General features: G+C 44.6%; 2 protein-coding genes across 3 annotated transcripts; one reads left to right on the forward strand and one right to left on the reverse strand.

Annotated features, from left to right (window-relative positions):
* Positions 1-408: 408 nt before the first annotated feature.
* On the reverse strand, positions 409-5,567 carry LOC111232948 (mitochondrial import receptor subunit TOM20 homolog). The gene is made up of 5 exons (XM_022760658.1): positions 5,333-5,567; positions 2,567-2,613; positions 1,910-1,991; positions 1,664-1,806; positions 409-1,100 (listed from the first exon to the last, which is right to left on the reverse strand). The coding sequence occupies exons 1-5, from the start codon at positions 5,454-5,456 to the stop codon at positions 1,056-1,058; spliced, it is 441 nt and encodes a 146-aa protein (XP_022616379.1). The 5' UTR covers positions 5,457-5,567; the 3' UTR covers positions 409-1,055.
* A 1,118-nt stretch (positions 5,568-6,685) lies between these two features.
* LOC111232972 (E3 ubiquitin-protein ligase TRIM39-like) lies at positions 6,686-11,018 on the forward strand. Of its 2 annotated transcripts, none has more exons than XM_022760690.1 (2): positions 6,686-6,706; positions 8,768-11,018. In XM_022760690.1, exons 1-2 carry the CDS (start codon positions 6,701-6,703, stop codon positions 10,418-10,420), a joined length of 1,659 nt encoding a protein of 552 aa, XP_022616411.1. In that variant the 5' UTR covers positions 6,686-6,700; the 3' UTR covers positions 10,421-11,018. The 2 variants fall into 2 exon arrangements, with proteins under 2 accessions (XP_022616411.1, XP_022616412.1); XM_022760691.1 differs by lacking the exon at positions 6,686-6,706 and adding an exon at positions 8,422-8,526.
* Positions 11,019-17,310: the final 6,292 nt, after the last annotated feature.

A 17,310-nucleotide genomic window follows, 5' to 3' on the forward strand; every position in this document is an offset into this window, starting at 1 on the left:
TAATCACACTGACCTTGACCTTTGACCTCTAGCCACCAAAATCTAATCAGTTCATCTTTGAGTCCAAATAAACGTTTGTGCCAAATTTAAAGAAGTTGTATAAAGACATTACAGAGATATCACCTTCACGAGAATGAGACGGACGGACGACCTGAAAACAAAATGTCTCCTGCTCTGACCGTCGCCGGCGTGGAGGAATCAAAAGACAGAAATTATCTCACGGTGCAGATTTGTTTTTTCACAGCGGAGGATGAAGGAGAGACCTCGAACCGAAGCTTTAGAAGACTGTGTTTAGGATCTGTTCACTTCCTGGAGGAAAAGAGCCGCGAGTGTTTCGTCCAACCAGGTACAAGATCACACCTGTCCGTCCACGTGTAGATTCGCCCTGATACAAAACTCAGACACATGTTGATAGTTTGTTCATTTTTTATTATCATTATTATTATTATTATTATTAATTTTTTCCTGAAGAGGTTCATCCTCTTCAACATGAACAAAACATTTCATCACTTTTTAAAAAGCGTTTCCGAGTCTAAACCGAAAAGAAAGACGACTGATAACAAACAATAAATACTTAGTGAAGCATCCGAGCAGAGAGAAGATGGTCGTTCACCGTTCTACCGCTGACACCAGGACGACCATGAAGACGGCTCAAACACAGTGTAAACCTGGGATATGCTGCTGTCAGGGCGCGTGTCTGCCGCCCTGAAGGAAGGAGCCGAGTAACGTTTTCCACAGGAACCCAGTCCAGGTAGTTAGTACTGTACATAGCTAATGTTGGCGGCAGGGGGAGGGGCTTGTTTGCGTTTCAGTGAGCTGTATGATGGCGATGTTCTAATACCCCAAAACGGGTAATTTAAGTAAAAAAAAACAAACACTACTGTCATGGAGAAACCAGGAATAAAAAAACTAATTCCCTTCAGGACGCCTTGGTGGGAGGTGATGGACGTCGGCCGGAGCGATGGAGGCCGAGGCGATGGCAGGAGTCGGTCCACTGAGGAGGAGGAGGAGGAGGAAGGGTGGTGGGCGGGGCTTGTTTCGTCTCAGTCCACCCCTTATTCTATATCGTCCTCGCTCAGACTCTGTGCGCTCACGATACGCTGCAAGAAAACAAACAGAGCTGAAGGAGATTCTGGACAGTCGGGCGGGAAGCCGGGTCAAACTGGACCAGTTAGGGAGACGGTAAGGCTACCTGGCTGATCCTGGACCAGCTGGGGAGGTGTCGGGGCTACCTGGCTGATCCTGGACCAGCTGGGGTGGTGTGGGGGCTACCTGGCTGATCCTGGACTGGTCATGGAGGTTTGGACTACATGACTGTCAGTGGACCAGTAAGGGAAGTCTTGAGACTACCTGGCTGATTCTAGACCAGTGTGGGGGTTACCTGGGTGACCAGTTACCTACCTAGACCACGTTAGACCAGTTAGGAAGATGGGGAGACTACTTGGCGGGGGGCTACACGACTGAGTCTGGATCAGTTTGGAAGTCATGTGGTTGCCTGGTTGATGGTAAGGCCACTTGGATGAAGCTGGACCAGTTGGGTCGTGGAGACTGAGTCTGGACCGGATACGGGGGTGTTGGAGGTACCTGGCCGATTCTGGACTAGTTAGGGTGGGGTGTGGTCACCTGGCTGATGTTGGACCAATCAGAGACTTGTCTGGCCTACCTGGCTGATGCTCGGCAGTTTGGTGAGCAGCATCTGGAAGACGGGCGGGGGCAGAGTCTGCTGCAGGACCTGCAGCAGCTGCTGAGGCTGACCGCACACCGCGATGGCGTTGGTCAGGTGGTCCACGCCTTTCTCATAGTCTCCTGTGGAGGGAAGCAGCAACGCGTCGTTACTGACTGAGAACTGCTGCCGGCACCGACAGTCACACCTCAGTGAAAACAAGGTGTTGGTGTGTGGGGGTGTTACCTTGAGCCAGAAGCTCCTCCCCCAGCTGGATCTCCTCCAGGAAGAACTTCTGCACCGCCTCAGCGTCCTTCAGGTCTGGAAGCTGCAGGACAATCAACAAGTCTTCCTTCATAAGAGTCGGTCCAGAGTGAATCTCTGAAAGCAGGATTAGGTCCTGAGCCCGGCTTTCATGATCCACGCAGGTCTCTTATCTCTGACTAACTCTGGGCTGTTCTGGTTTCCCTCAGTTCTGCCTGGCAGGCTGCACACAAGCTAAACCTCAACACAACACTGTAGAGGAAGCCTGACAGGAAGTGCTGCCGTCAGACGACACTGAGGGCAGAATAACACACCGCTAACAAAGGAGGAATAAATAAAAATATATCGTGACTGTGAAAACTAGTGCTGAGGATCTGCCTTCAAAATAAAAGCCTGAAAATAAAGATTAGTGCTTCCACTAGAAATACTGTTACACATTTAAACCAAACTTTATTTGATACTTAATTAATGAAACATGATGAACAGGAGATTTAAGAGAAATACTAAATTAAACTGACAATAACAATAATATCGTAAATAAGCTTCTAACTCAAAGAGACTGTATGGGATATATTATTATATGTATTATATTTGACAACTGAAATCAGTGTTTACAGCACACTGACTTGTTCTGCTCACCTTTGCCAGACCTGCTCTCTCTTTGGCCACTTTCTGCTTCTTCCTCCCTGTGACACACAAAACAGACGTAAGAGTCCAACCCACAACAGTTTGACTTCATTTAAAAACCAACCAGTTCAAGAAATAGTTCCAGCACACAACAGACCGGGTGTGTTGTGTTTACATCAACACAAGTCACCGCCTCGTCTTTCAGAGACAGACACTGTTAACACACCTGTCACCTGTCCAGCACGCCGCTCACAAACACCACGGCCACATGTTCCTACAGTGACTGAGTCTTACACACTTTTCTTCAAAATAAAACGAGGACAGCAGCGTTTACAAACGTCTCTGTTTTCGGTGATTTGAGAAGTCGTGTGGACGGAGCCTCGAGTCAGTTGCTCAGAGCAGCTCGTGGTTGTTGAGAAGGTTTGACCAGAGAATTTAAAATCAGCTGATCATTCCTGATGAGAATTATTCACCTGCCTCACAGGTGCTACGGAGCCAATTAAGTCCTAATGAGTCAATTAAGGTTTAATGAGTTACTGAAGTTCTGGGACTTTAAAAGGTAGAAGCACTTCTGTTCATGTTCCAGTTCCTGTTTAATTCGTTTCTATTTTTAAGTTAATTAAATAAAAAAGTGCATTAACATTTGTAGAATTTGAACGTCTCATTTAATAAACATTTATTTTTGCCAAAATTCCTTCATACAACAGTAAATACTGCAAACACCTGGTTGCCACGGTGACTGTCTTTATACAGCGGTAGTTCTGTGTTGAGATATCAGTTATTGATCAACTTGATAACTGATAATTGGTATTGGTATCAGCTCTGAAAAAACACATAAGGATTGACACATGAGATAAGTGGCAGGTTGGTTCTGTGCCCAGTGTTAAAGAGCTGTTACCGTCTCTGCAGCGTCGTGTCGCTGGTCCCTGAATAACAGGATAATCTCCATTAGGCTGAAGCCCAGGAGGAGGACGGGGACGCCGACCGTGTCGTTGTGTAACGGCTTCAGATCGAAGCTCGGCCTCATGAATGAGTGTGTCTCTGGTCGGGTCGAGTGAGTGAGTCTCTGTATGAACAGAGTGGAGACACACTGCACTAATCCCCATCGACCGCTAAGGTGCCCATGAGCAAGGCTCTGAACACAGTGGTGGTGGGACTGTGTGTAATCTATAAACATGACCTGGGACGTTGACGACAAGTTTGTTTATATTTAGCTGTTTATTTCATTTATTAACCCTCTGAGGTCGATGGATGTTTCCATTAATATCTCTGTGATAACTCCGCGTAGAAATATCTGTCGACTCGCCACTTTCTCTTTCATATTCTTGCGAGATCAGACGTGACTCACAGACTCTAACATCTGGTTACAGTAGAGTGACAGACGACACTACGACTCAGCGATATTATAAAATTTCATTTTACGCATTTATTATGCATTTAATTACAACTTTCTGAACCTATAAACTTTGCTGAAACATTTCAAGCACCAAAACAATTCATCCACAACAGTAAAGGTTTGTTTTCACAAAATATTTGAAGAATTTAAAAAACTAGGCTTCAAGGATTTATAGGAAGAGCTGAGATTGTTCTGGAAATTGTGATATAAACCATGTGTTTATTATGTTATATGCATGAACCCCTTAAAAAGGGTGAATTTAAGAAATAATGTAGAAATCGAGAAAATGCCCTTTGACCTCAGAGGGATAAACTCTCACCAAACTCCATTGAAAAATCAGTGAGTTTAACATGACCTTGCTAAAATCTACAATCTATTTACTGGATGGAGAATGACATGAAGTATTTTAATAACATTTACAAGCTCCATGTTCAATGCAGCATCTATCACTTTACTCCAATGACTATTACCACTTGAATATTGTTCGCTGGTGACGTTGATCCATTCAGCCTCTCACCAGAATACAACCACAAGGTGTGAATGAATGAAAGAAAGGTGATACTAATAATAATTCAGAGTTAGAAAACATTTCCTCATTAATTCAGTCGTTTCATCATGGATTACCTTTTCTCTCCGCTGGAAGAAAACTGAATTTATTAAACTCTGGACCAAGTGGATCAAACTACGTACTCGTCCATAAAGGGCAGATTTTGTGAAATGTGTTTTTTTCTGACCTTATTGTTTATTTTATTTTACTTCATTTATTCTACTTTCTTCCAGATCCACTTTACACAAGGTAAAGTAAACATTTCCTGTTGTATGATTTGTAACATAAACTGATGCCCTACAATAAAGAATCTAAATTTAGCTGATACAGGTACAAAGTACAAACTTCACAGGTAAACAAAGCAGCTGTGATTGAAGCAGAAACACATTTATATTCAAGTCTTATGACACGTCATCAAAACTTAATTTTTTATACTTATATTTAATTTAATTTAGAAAAGGAAAGACGTGGGATCAATTCTTCTACAGCTAGAAAGGATCTGAAAAATGTGTCCGGTTGTATTTGGTTGGTCGACTATGGGCCGAACTAACCGGAAGTCGTTGTGGACTTGTGATAGGTTCTTATATTTATAGTATAAAATAAATTAATTGGTCGTTTAGTAAGAGAAAGTTATAATGTCTGATTTCTGAACAGAGTTCGGCGTCAGAGCTTCATCACACGAGCCATCCCGCCCGGTACCGGGAATACAGACCCTGTGTCTCAGAGAGGAGGTTAAACCGAGCAGAACCGGACCGGACCGGACCGGAACACACCGGACCGGGCACCAGCTCCCGCGCCCGGTGAAGGTGAGGAAGAGGAGGAGGTCAACACTCACGTTCTCGCAGCCTGTTCTTGAAGTTGGGGTCATTCCGTCTTTTCCTGTCGAAATAAATACAGTAACCGACGAACAGAGCGCCGCACACCCCCGCGGCTAGCGCGCTCGTCTTACCGCCCATCATTACTCCCGGGACCCGCTCGGTTTACGGAGGATTTCACGTGAATTTGGGTTTTTTTTTCTCCGGTGGTCGGTTTATGTGAGGAGGCTGGCGGAGCGGCTCAGGGCAGGAAGGACCCGGAAGGCCCCCGCGGTTTGACAGCTAGAAGCTGTTTGTGAAGCGCCTGACTGGAAATGTGAAGAAAATGAAAAATATTTCCACAGTAAATGAAGATGTGAATTAAAAAAATGTTCATTGAGACATTAATCAGATATACGTTATAAATACTCAATAAACCACGTATAAACAAATGAAGCTGAATGATCAATTTTTATTCCATGAAAAATATACTTATATTACCACTGGTCTTTACATGTTGCATGTTTTAATGCAAAATTAAATGTAGGACTTTTATGCAGTTACTTAAACCCATTTAGACTAACACCATTTTGATGGATGAACAGACAGAAAGGAAAACAAATAATAAGGCCCACAATTGTTTATTGATTGTGTGAAAATTAAATCATATTTTGTCAATAAATCTGAGCAGGAAACAAACCCTGACAAACAGAGCTGCAGTGAGAGGAAAGAGGAAACACTAGAAACAGGAAAACTTCAAAGTCACATTGATCAGATGAAACTGAAAGTTAGTGAGAGCGACAGCAGAGCTGCAGTCGAGACAAATTTGTGTTACCTTCTAAAGAAAAATTAAATAGAGTTGATCAGGATTTCCTCCACAACTGCTCAGATACTGGTGAGTACAGCTGATCATATTTACTGTGTTTCAACAAGCAGCTTTAACACAAACTTAAAGGTGTAATCGAACAGGAAGCTCCACTCTTTTCATTTTGGTCTGACACGTGGCAGATGAACTCTTAAGTTAAACTAGAAAATTTATCATATTTTTTCACGTTTGCTACATACAACACAAAGTAAATAGATCTGTGAATAAAATATTTTTAATTCACACTTTGACTTTTGTTCTCAGTGTGTCGACATGTCTGCTGCCAGCAACCTGAGATCTGAAGATCAGTTCCTGTGCTCCATCTGTCTGGATGTGTTCACTGATCCAGTCACTACACCATGTGGACACAACTTCTGTAAGAACTGCATCACTACACACTGGGACATTAGTGACAGGTGTCAGTGTCCCATGTGTAAAGAGGTTTTCTATGTAAGACCTCAGTTGAGGGTCAACACTTTCAACTTCTCCACAACTTCACACTTTCGCGCCAAGGCGGCAGTGAACAATAAGACGTAAACACAACATGGCGGTGAGTAACTAGGAACGTGAAACTATCTGAAATATGAGATTTCTCCTCTCACCATTGACTTGCTAAGGCTGGCTAACATCCTAACGACGTTTACAACATGTTTAACCACGTCACTGATCACTAGTGTCAGTTAAATACGGTTGTAAAACTACTGTGCGTACTGACGTTCCTTTTCAACAATCTCTGTTACCATGACGACGCCCGCTGACACGTTCTACTACAGAAACAAACCCGCTGCTCGTGAACATCTCACAACTCTCAGAGGACGGAACAACACTGCAGTTACGTCAGCTTTACGACAGTTTAAGAACGTAAAGTGAGTCGTGCAGTACCTGTGGACTGATAGAGAGACGACCAAACGTAGTGTCTTCACCTGTCCAGAGCTCGTTTATGTCTGAGCTGCGCATGTGCAGAGCCTCTCACCATAATCCCTCTAGCAAATACACAACAGCAAAAACAACATCAAAAAACAAAACAAAGTTCAGCTTCAGTTTCAGTAAAAGTGAACATGTGGCCTTTTTGTACAAATATATAAGTAATTCAAATGAGCTCCACCTTTACCAGCTGCAACATGAAGGTAATGCTCACACATTAATGCATTATAATCTAATAATCTAATATATATGATTCTGAAATGTGTCGTTCTGCATAAAGAGGACTTTTACATTTTTTACATTAAGTAAATGTTGATGGTAAAACTTTTGTATTTTTTACTCAAATAAAAGTTTGAATGCAGAAGTTTTTTTACACTGTGGTATTTGTACTTTTACTGAAGTAAAAGATGAGAGTACTTCATCCACCACAGCTGATGTAGGAGTAAATTGTTAATTTATTCCTCAGTATTGTAGAGCAGGGTGATATATGATGTTATGTTCTTATGTTTAACATGTACAACTGTGTGTTGAGGAACTCTCCAGCCTGAAATGAGAAACTGAGACGATGGACAACATGCGACACATGTGACTGAATGAGGCCGAGGACTTGGTCTGAGTGAATCATTAGCCTCGTCACATTAAGAGCTCACAAAGAGTTAAACAACATACAGTCTGTTTGTCACCTGAACTCACTGTTCTCTGTCAGTTCTCTGCTGTTCAGTATTGTCACTAATGGAAAGTGTGTTCAGTAGAACCTGATTATTCTCTGTGGTTCTCGTACATGTTCCCCTGTAGACCACACACTCACCCACCATTATAACCTGCATTCAAGAGGTAAAGGGAAGTTGTGGCTCCTCTGTGCTGTTACACCTGAACACTCAGTCTCACCTACAGTCACACACTGAGACAGAAGCTGTGAAGTGAATGAAACTACTCTGCAGTTTCACTGCAGTTAAATCCTGAGCAGAAGAAGAAAGTGTTTGTGGCAGTGTTTTATTTTGAAAGTGGAGTCTTCACCTCAGAGTCTCTGAGGTTTGTAGCAGTCAGATGTGTTTCCCCTCTGTGTCCAGCAGAGGGCAGCATAACAGCACACATCAGAGAGAGGAGAGTTTTATTCTTGTTAGTGAAAAGTGTTCAGAGTGATAAAGTCACACTGCAGAGAAAAGCTGATGAAATAAGTGAGAAGTTTCTGATCTTCTGTCAAATGTCTGTCACTATAATCATGTCTGAGCCTGAAGCAGGAAACAAACCCTGACAAACAGAGCTGCAGTGAGAGGTGGAGCAACAGTAGAAACAGGTAAACTGCAACGTCACATTCCTGAAATGAAACTGAAAGTTAGTGAGAGCGACAGCAGAGCTGCAGTCGAGACAAATCTCTGTGTTTCTGTCTAAAGAAAAATTAAATAAGAATTGATCAGGATTTCCTCAACAACTGTTCAGATACTGGTGAGTACAGCTGATCATATTTACTGTGTTTCAACAAGCAGCTTTAACACAAACTGACAGGTGAAATCAAACAGGAAGCTCCACTCTTTTCATTTTGTTCTGACTCATGTCAGATAAACTCCAGTGAAGTGAAATTAAACTAGAGAATTTAACATTTTTTTTAACGATTGCCACATACAACACAAAGTAAATAAATCTTTGATAGAATATTTTTGATTCACACTTTGACTTTTGTTCTCAGTGTGTAGACATGTCTGCTGCCAGCAACCTGAGATCTGAAGATCAGTTCCTGTGCTCCATCTGTCTGGATGTGTTCACTGATCCAGTCACTACATCATGTGGACACAACTTCTGTAAGAACTGCATCACTACACACTGGGACATTAGTGACAGGTGTCAGTGTCCCATGTGTAAAAAGGTTTTTAAAATAAGACCTGAGCTTCACATCAACACTTTGTTCTCTGAGGTGGTTGCTCAGTTCAAACATGAAGCTCAACAGAAAACCAGCAGCAGCAGCTCAGAGCAACAAGTTTCCAAACCAGGAGAAGTTTCCTGTGACGTCTGCACTGGAACCAAACTGAAGGCCCTGAAGTCCTGCCTGGTGTGTCTGACCTCCTACTGTGAGACTCACCTGGAGCCTCACCTGACAGTGTCAGGCCTGAAAAGACATCAGCTGATCGACCCTGTGGAGAACCTGGAAGACAGGATGTGTACGAAGCACGATAAACCTCTGGAGCTGTTCTGTCAGACCGACCAGACATGTGTCTGCGTGCTCTGCTCTGTTTTAGACCACAAGACACATGAGTTTGTTCCTCTGAAAGAAGGATATGAAGGAAAGAAGGCAGAGCTGGAGGAGACAGAGGCTGAAATTCAGCAAATGATCCAGAAGAGACGAGTGAAGATTCAGGAGATCAAACACTCAGTCAAGATCAGTAAAGATGATGCAGACAGAGAGAAAGCAGAAGGTGTTCAGGTCTTCACTGCTCTGAAGGAGTCTGTTGACAGAGGCCTGAACCAGCTCATAAAGGAGATCGAAGACAAACAGAAAACCACAGACAAACAGGCTGAAGACTTCATCACAGAGCTGGAACAGGAAATCTCTGAGCTGATGAAGAGAAGCACTGAGGTGGAGCAGCTCTCACTCTCTGAAGACCACCTCCACCTCCTCCAAAGCTTCCCATCCCTGAAAGCTGCTCCACCCACCAAGGACTGGACAGAGGTCAGAGTCCGTCCACCATCATATGAGGGGACTGTGGTGAGAGCTGTGGCTCAGCTGGAGGAGACGCTCAGTGAAGAGATGAAGAAGCTGATTGAGGCTGAGCTGAAGAGGGTCCAGCAGTATGCAGAGGATGTGACTCTGGATCCTGATACAGCACATCCTAAACTCATCCTGTCTGATGATGGAAAACAAGTTCACTGTGGTGATGTGAGGAAGAATCTCCCAGACAACCCAGAGAGATTTTCTTACTGTATTATTGTCTTAGGAAAGCAGAGTTTCTCTTCAGGCAGATTTTACTTTGAGGTTCAGGTTAAAGGAAAGACTAAGTGGACATTAGGAGTGGCCAGAGAGTCGATCGACAGGAAGGGAGTCATCACACTGAGCCCTGATGATGGTAACTGGACGATATGGTTGAGAAATGGAAATGAGTACAAAGCTCTTGCTGGCCCTCGTCTCCGTCTCTCTCTGAAGTCTCAGCCTGAGAAGGTGGGGGTGTTTGTGGATTTTGAGGAGGGTCTGGTCTCCTTTTATGACGTAGCTGCTGCAGCTCTCATCTACTCCTTTACTGGCTGCTCCTTCACTGAGAAACTCTACCCACTCTTCAGTCCCTGTAATAATGATGGTGGTAAAAACTCTGCCCCTCTGATCATCTGTCCTGTCAATCAAACTGCCTGATCTTTTTTATGATGAAGCATTTACAACAATCAATATACATATTAAATGAATCTTTACATTGTATGTCTACAGTGTAAATATACAGCAGACACAGTATTTATACTACAATAGTGTCTCAGATGTAAATACTAGGATTCCAGTGGATTAGAGACATAAAAACAAACCAAACAATGACAAACTGATCAGTTTTTAAATTCAACATTTCACTGTCATTTATTATGTCACTGGTGTATTTACTGTGTGGTGGATTTTCATCATTTTGACCATTTACTGCTTCAGAGCGTCTCAGAGCTACAACATGAACACAGAGAGTACAGTATGAGTCACTGGTATAAAGGAGGAAAGATTATTTTTTAAAGGGAAAATTAGAGGAAATGTTCACGAGGTTTTTCAGTCAAATGTAATTTGATCTAATAACTGCAACAGCTGTTTGTAAGACTCAATGATACAGTATTTGTCACAAATCGTAAAAAGTGAAACGTGACAACATGTAGATTTTATTATTTCTATTTCTCTATTTCTGTTGATTTTGAAATAATTCCTGAAGAGCAGATCATGAATAAAGCAGAAGTCTGTCATCTGTGTTTCTCACATTAAAACATATAAATACAAATAAACTGTATTTGTTTGTTTTTTTAGTCACATGATCATACAAAGTCACACTTTGAAATTATACCTTCTCAACATGTTTTCTGTCCTTGTCCAGTAAATTAATAGAGTTCATAGGTTTAGATATATATCTCCGGATCTTTATTATTGATCACTTTACTATAAACTCTTTTGTTCCCGTCGGGATCCTGTAGGAATAATGACTCAGTTGTCCAGGTATCTGATTGGTCCCTAGTTTGGCTGTTGACAGGTTTTAATCTGATCTTCTGAAGTTCAGCATCAGTTACCATGGTGATTCACCCGGTACGAAGTGAACCACCGTTGTAGGAAGTTACCTGGATAACCTCAGATCCTGCTTCGTAGTGCAGGGCTCTGGGGTAAGTGGGAATCTATTTGTTTTATTTGTTTGTTCCTGTCTTTATTGAGATTTTGGATCTGATAAATATAAAGAAAACATTTAAAGGAACATCTATATTTATTCTATCTCAACATGATAAATGTTTGTCAGATCCATTTTCATGTATTTTGTGATTGAGCACCACTGAAACGTGTTGGTGTCCAGCTGTTTGCTGCAGCTGTTGTTCCCTCTCAGCGATCGCCACAGATTCAAGTCCAAGTGTTAAATATGTTCCTGTCTGACTGACGCTGAGTCACACAGACACAAACAGACTGTAACGGGCATCGTGCCCTGTGGCATTATGGGTACAGCAGGCTGAAGACACCTGCGGTGACTTCAGCCTGCCAGCAGGGGTAGCTGTTGGTCCAGCACCATGTCCACAAAACACACACACACACACACACTGTGAGAATACACTCACTGTTCACAGTCCAACACACACACACACACACACACACACACACACACACACACACACACTCCGGCTGTGAGTGTGTGTGTGTGTACAGAGTCTGCGTCCTGTCAGACTGTGATAACTTGATATTTGGAGGCCTGATGGTGTTCACATTAAAACAGACAGTCAGCAGCTCGTACGGCAGCATGAATGAACACAAAACACTGGAATGTGAGCATTATTAGCACACACACACACACACACACACACACACACACGCACACACACACACACTGTGCTGTCCGACAGTCACAGCCCTGCTGACTCCCCAGTGGATGATTTAACTGATGCTCTTGCTCCACCCTCAGGAACACCTCAGCTCCACTACAGGTGAGCGTCTAAAGGCCGACTCATGGTTCCTGCCTCCATGTGGTCGGGAAGGTCAGTGTGACTGTGTAAACACATGTGGAGCCTGCAGACCCTCACTGATCTTTGAAAACTAGAACCACCTCCTCGTGGTCGTATCCCTCCTCAGACTAGTTCCGGCTCACATCCCTATTTATCCAGAGTCAGAGAAAATATAAAATATGAACCATTGGTGTGAAATTTTTGTCATAATTTCTGTGTGAGACGTCTGTCCGCACACATCAGAAATTTTCTAACTACGCCGACGGGGTAAAGGCCAGTTTTAAACACACTGCCCCCTACAGTTTGGGAGGATATTAGTTTCTCCCGACAGCAGAAACCTGCAGAGTTTAAAAGCTTCACGTTTTCTTGTCGTGGACCCGCGTCAGCTCAGAAAGCATCGCCATCACCTTCACCAACCACGGTCAGGTGGGCTTCATGTCTGTCTGCTCATCTGACGGTTCTTCAGTACGAACACTGTTGACCGTGTTGTGTGTGTTTTGACGGTATCTTTCAGCCTGTCCTGGAGTGAGTGTGTGTGTGAGTGTGTGTGTGTGTGTGTGTGTGTGTGTGTGCTTGCTTTGGCAGCGCCCTGCTCTCCACAGATGGCAGCTCTCTGTGTGAAGCCTGCACTGAGGACCGTTAGCATGGCTGAAGCTGCTCAGACAAAGAGGACGGAGCTGTACGATCATGTCGCTGAGGACACTGTGTCTCTTCAGGCTCAGACTCTCACACTGACACATGAACGCGTCGTCACCTCTTGAGTTCTTGCTTTTGTTTAGTCGTGACGTTTTTGGAAAAACAAACTTTTGTTCTCTTGTGGCTCCGCTGCTCCATGCTAACGGTTAGCTTCAGAGGCTACATCTGAAGACTAGACTGTCCCATTTTGATGCGTCCTTCAAATGAAGCTGAGAAATCTGTTCTTTCCGTGGGCGGCGAAGGATCCTTTGTGGTCCAAACTATCCCAAGATGCATTGCGTGACGGTAATGAAAGACACCGGCAAAGAGTCTGAGGAGTGAACTGTGATGTCAGTGTTGTGTTTCAGCTCGGTTCAACTGTTACAACCAAGAGACTTCAAACCTCAAGTCTCGGTTAACAAAACGTGAAGTGTTGTCAAGGTTGCTAGGCGACAGGAGCCGCGCTTTGTGACGTAACGGTACGAGCGGAAACAGCTGGTGATGTCCAGACCGCCTCATTTCGGTTCGGTGTCCGAAGGTGTGTCACCTTCATAGTCGCCGTCGACCACGTCTTCTGAAAGATGTGGCCCCTGAATATATACGTTAGCCTGTTAGCATGAACGTCAGCTTCAAAGCCCCTCTCACCTCCACACACCTGGACGACCGCCGCGTGACGACCGCCGCGTGACGACCGCCGCGTGACGACCATGTGTGACAGTTGAAAACATTTTGGACCCAGTTTTTGAGTTACTGAGCAACGAAGCAACAACTTCAGCGTCAAGAATATCCATAAAATAAACCTGGACCAGCCCCTTTGCATTGTGGGAAACATAGGCAGCTCACAAAACAAACCGGGTCATGTGATTGGTCGGGAGGACGATGATGTCTGGGTGAACAAGAGGTGGAATTTCCTTCCTGAGGGGCGAGCAGATCAAGAAAACATGAAATATGGGTGGGCTCACTCACTGCACGCACACACACACACACACACACACACACACACACACGCAGAAACACACACTCCTGAGCTGTGGGAGACTCTGGGGGATTAGTGAGGAGTTGGCTGAGCTTTGGTGGAGTTTCCCACACACACACACACATGCACACACACACACACACACACACACACATTTCCCTTGGATGGGGGGGGGGGTTTAAAGAGAAGTGTTGTTAACAGGAAGTGATGGAGCTCCTCCAAACAAGCTGTTGTTTGGATTTCCAGCCTTGTTTGTGTGATCCTCCGTGCTCCTGTGTGTGTGTGTGTGTGTGTGTGTGTGTGTGTGTGTGTGTGTGTGTGTGTGTGTAAACAAACCATGTGGAGCTGCAGGGCTGTGCATGTTTTCTCTTGTTCCTCAGGTTAAAAACCAGATGAAAACTTTTTCTTTTCACACTCAAATAACAAATAAAGTTTAATCTAGTTATGCAGCAGACACACACACACACACGCACACACACACGCACGCACGCACACGCACACACGTACGCACGCACACACACACTCACGACACTAAACAAAAACATGAATCGAATCTGAATAATTTCAAACGAACAGTCAGACCCTCTGATCTATTTTTAGTGAGTTCATGTTTCTAATGATGGAGCTTCATCACTGACTGTGCCGCTCAGTGTGTGTGTGTGTGTGTGTGTGTGTGTGTGTGTGTATTTAAACCACACTGTGCTGCTCAGGAATGCAGAGTTTGACCTTGTGACATCCCAACCAGATTTACCCAGAGAAAAGGCTTTGTGTGTGTGTGTGTGTGTGTGTGTGTGTGTGTGTGTGTGTGTGTGTGTGTGTTACTCCTGGGAAAACACACTGATGGAGTCTGAGTGTTGTGTGACAGGACAGACCCTGCAGGTTGACCTTTGACCTTTCAGCAGCAGCTTTTTAAATAAAATGATTAACAGGTTGATTTTGTTCTGTCACCGTCTGACTCTGTTTCTCCTCCTTACCCACAATCCTCGGGGATAAGACGGACCTTCCCGTCCCACGCAGCTCAGCCGACCTCGCTGGCTAATGAGAACCTGCAAGTGTAGCGCGCTAACATCTCTGTGACCTCTGACCTCTGCGCAGCACATGGCAGTGATTACAGGAGTGGGGAGGAGGAACCTCGGTCCAGGCTGTGTCCACTGCAGCCTCAGGTTTCTGGTCTTGGTGACAGGAAGTGGAACCTGACGAGGTCTCTGCTGTTGTACGTCGCCTCTGTGACATCACCCACAGGTTTCTGAACCTCAGAGTGAGCTGCTCCACCGTCACCATCTTGGCAGCGTCTGACTCCCCCCCCCAACTACAACTGAAAATGGTCAAAGAGGAGGGGCGTGTGTGCAGCTGAGACTTCAGTGCATGTCGGTTTAATTACTGTGACAGGCACACGCTCTTGTTAGCATCATTAGCACATCTGGCTGTATTGCATGAAGGCTAACCAAATGCTAATTACAGGCTAATTAGCTAGTAAACAAGTCAAGCTAACAAGCTGACACTGATACCTGCTAATTAGTGCTAACATATCAATAAAATAATCAGTATAATAATAAATAAATAATATCAGACTGATAATTGCTCTTATTGGTTAGCTAACTAGCTAACCAACAGAACATAATGAAGTCTGGGCTCCTGTTTTTAGAGGTGAGAGAAATTCTAGTATTATTTCATTGATATGTTAGCACTATAGCAGGTATCAGTGTCAGCTTGTTAGCTTGACTTGTTAACTAGGACTAGCTGGGAGTTAGGGGGTGGAATCAGGTACTGCCAAGACGCTGACGGTGGAGCAGCTCACTCTGAGCTTCAGAAACCCGAGCGTGACGTCACAGAGGCGGCATCCATCTTTATTTACAGTCTGTGATTTTCACCGGAGATATTTTCTACCACAAGTTCAAAATAGAGTAAGTGACCCACAGCCAGAACACGCCGAACCACAGGAGTATTAGCAAAGAGTAGAAATAACTTCCCCTCCCTCCCTCCCCTCCCCTCCCTCCCCTCGGGTCGGTGCAGTCGGTTCCTCCCTCAGTCATGGAGGAGATGGAGTTTCTCCAAGGTCACGGTCGGCGGCTCCAGGCGTTAATCTCCTGCAGGCCGCCGGCCAAACACCACAGCTCTGTGAAGCCCCAAGAGTCCGTATCATCATCATCATCATCATCATCATCATCATCATCATCATCATCATCATCATCATCCTCTGGAGGCTGGGGGGTGTTGGAGTCTTTGATTTTCTGAAAACCAGCAGAGGTGAAGAGGACAGGAAGTACGACGGTTCCTGGTCTGGATTTCGTCCAGCGCTCGTTCAGTGTTTGTGACAGCAGCAGCTGATTGCTCAACAGTTTGGCAACAACATCCAAAAGCTCCAGTGTGCAGTGAACACAACATGTGGTTTCCTTTAAAGAGAGACTCTGGTCCAGGGTTTATGTTCGTAGTTTTACTCCGGCAGAGTGATGAGCCGCTGTGGGCGTGGCCACCAGAGAAAACCTGTTTTAGACACTTTTAAAAGACGCCCACGAAACAATCAAACATCTGTTTAAATGAAGCTTCAATATGAATATTTTCATCTTTATCTTCCGTACTTTCCTTTGGCACTACATTTTTAACCGCTGAACAACCGTATTCCTACGCACGAGCACACGTATTACGCCACAGGTCAGCTGAGTGAATCAGGAAGCGGTGTGTGTTGATAGATGTCATATATTAGATCTATCCTGACAACACCTGGTGTGAGTTCAGGTGAGTGACTGAATGAGTGATGTCACGCTGTACACGTTTGTTTACCAGCCTGCCGTCGAGGGATCCCAGTCTTTAAAGGTCGGAGGTCACGGCGAGGAGGGAAGGCTCTTAGTGAGAGTACAGGTTCGCTAATCTCAGGTGACGGAAACACCGGTGACTCCTCCCCTCTGCGCCCAGGCACAAAACAAACACACCCACACGGCTCCGTCTCTCATCTGAAGGAGCTGGGAGCGTTTCTTTTCGTCGTCAGGGGAGGAGACGCAGCCAGGAAAATCTGACCAACTGTCGCCGCCACACGACTCTCAGCCGCTTCCTCTTCCCATCTTTCAACCTTTAACACTTCACACACGTTGTTTTTCACCTGGCTGACGAAAAGAAATCCTTTCCTTCTCGTAATCTGTCCATCACTCTCCTGATCGCGTGACCCAGTGACCTCTGACCCCTCCTTTGAAAGCCACCAGACGGCACCTCCCAAATCAGCTTTACTCCTCAGGCTGCCAGCAGCTGATCGGCTCTCCAGTCCCAGCACTTGAAGACTCCTCCCCCTCGCCGCCATGTGGTTTAAAGAAAGTTCTTCTCAGAGAAAATGATGTTTAACTTGAAGAGAAAGTCACATCTGTGATTAATGTATAAATCACAATCTGCTGTGGCCTGACAACAACATAAACTCACGCACATGGACGTCAGTATACGAT

This window comes from Seriola dumerili, unplaced genomic scaffold (assembly GCF_002260705.1).
Source record: "Seriola dumerili isolate Sdu_G_001 unplaced genomic scaffold, Sdu_1.0 BDQW01000349.1, whole genome shotgun sequence".
In the NCBI taxonomy this organism is placed as follows: domain Eukaryota; kingdom Metazoa; phylum Chordata; class Actinopteri; order Carangiformes; family Carangidae; genus Seriola; species Seriola dumerili.

Coding starts and splice junctions, on each gene's coding strand:
- LOC111232948 (XM_022760658.1), bottom strand. CDS start 5,456: ATGATGGGCGGTAAGACGAGCGCGCTAGCCGCGGGGGTGTGCGGCGCT. Junction 2,614..5,332: donor CAAGAACAGGCTGCGAGAAC/GTGAGTGTTGAC, acceptor TGTGTGTCACAG/GGAGGAAGAAGCAGAAAGTG. Junction 1,807..1,909: donor GGAGGAGCTTCTGGCTCAAG/GTAACACCCCCA, acceptor TTCCCTCCACAG/GAGACTATGAGAAAGGCGTG.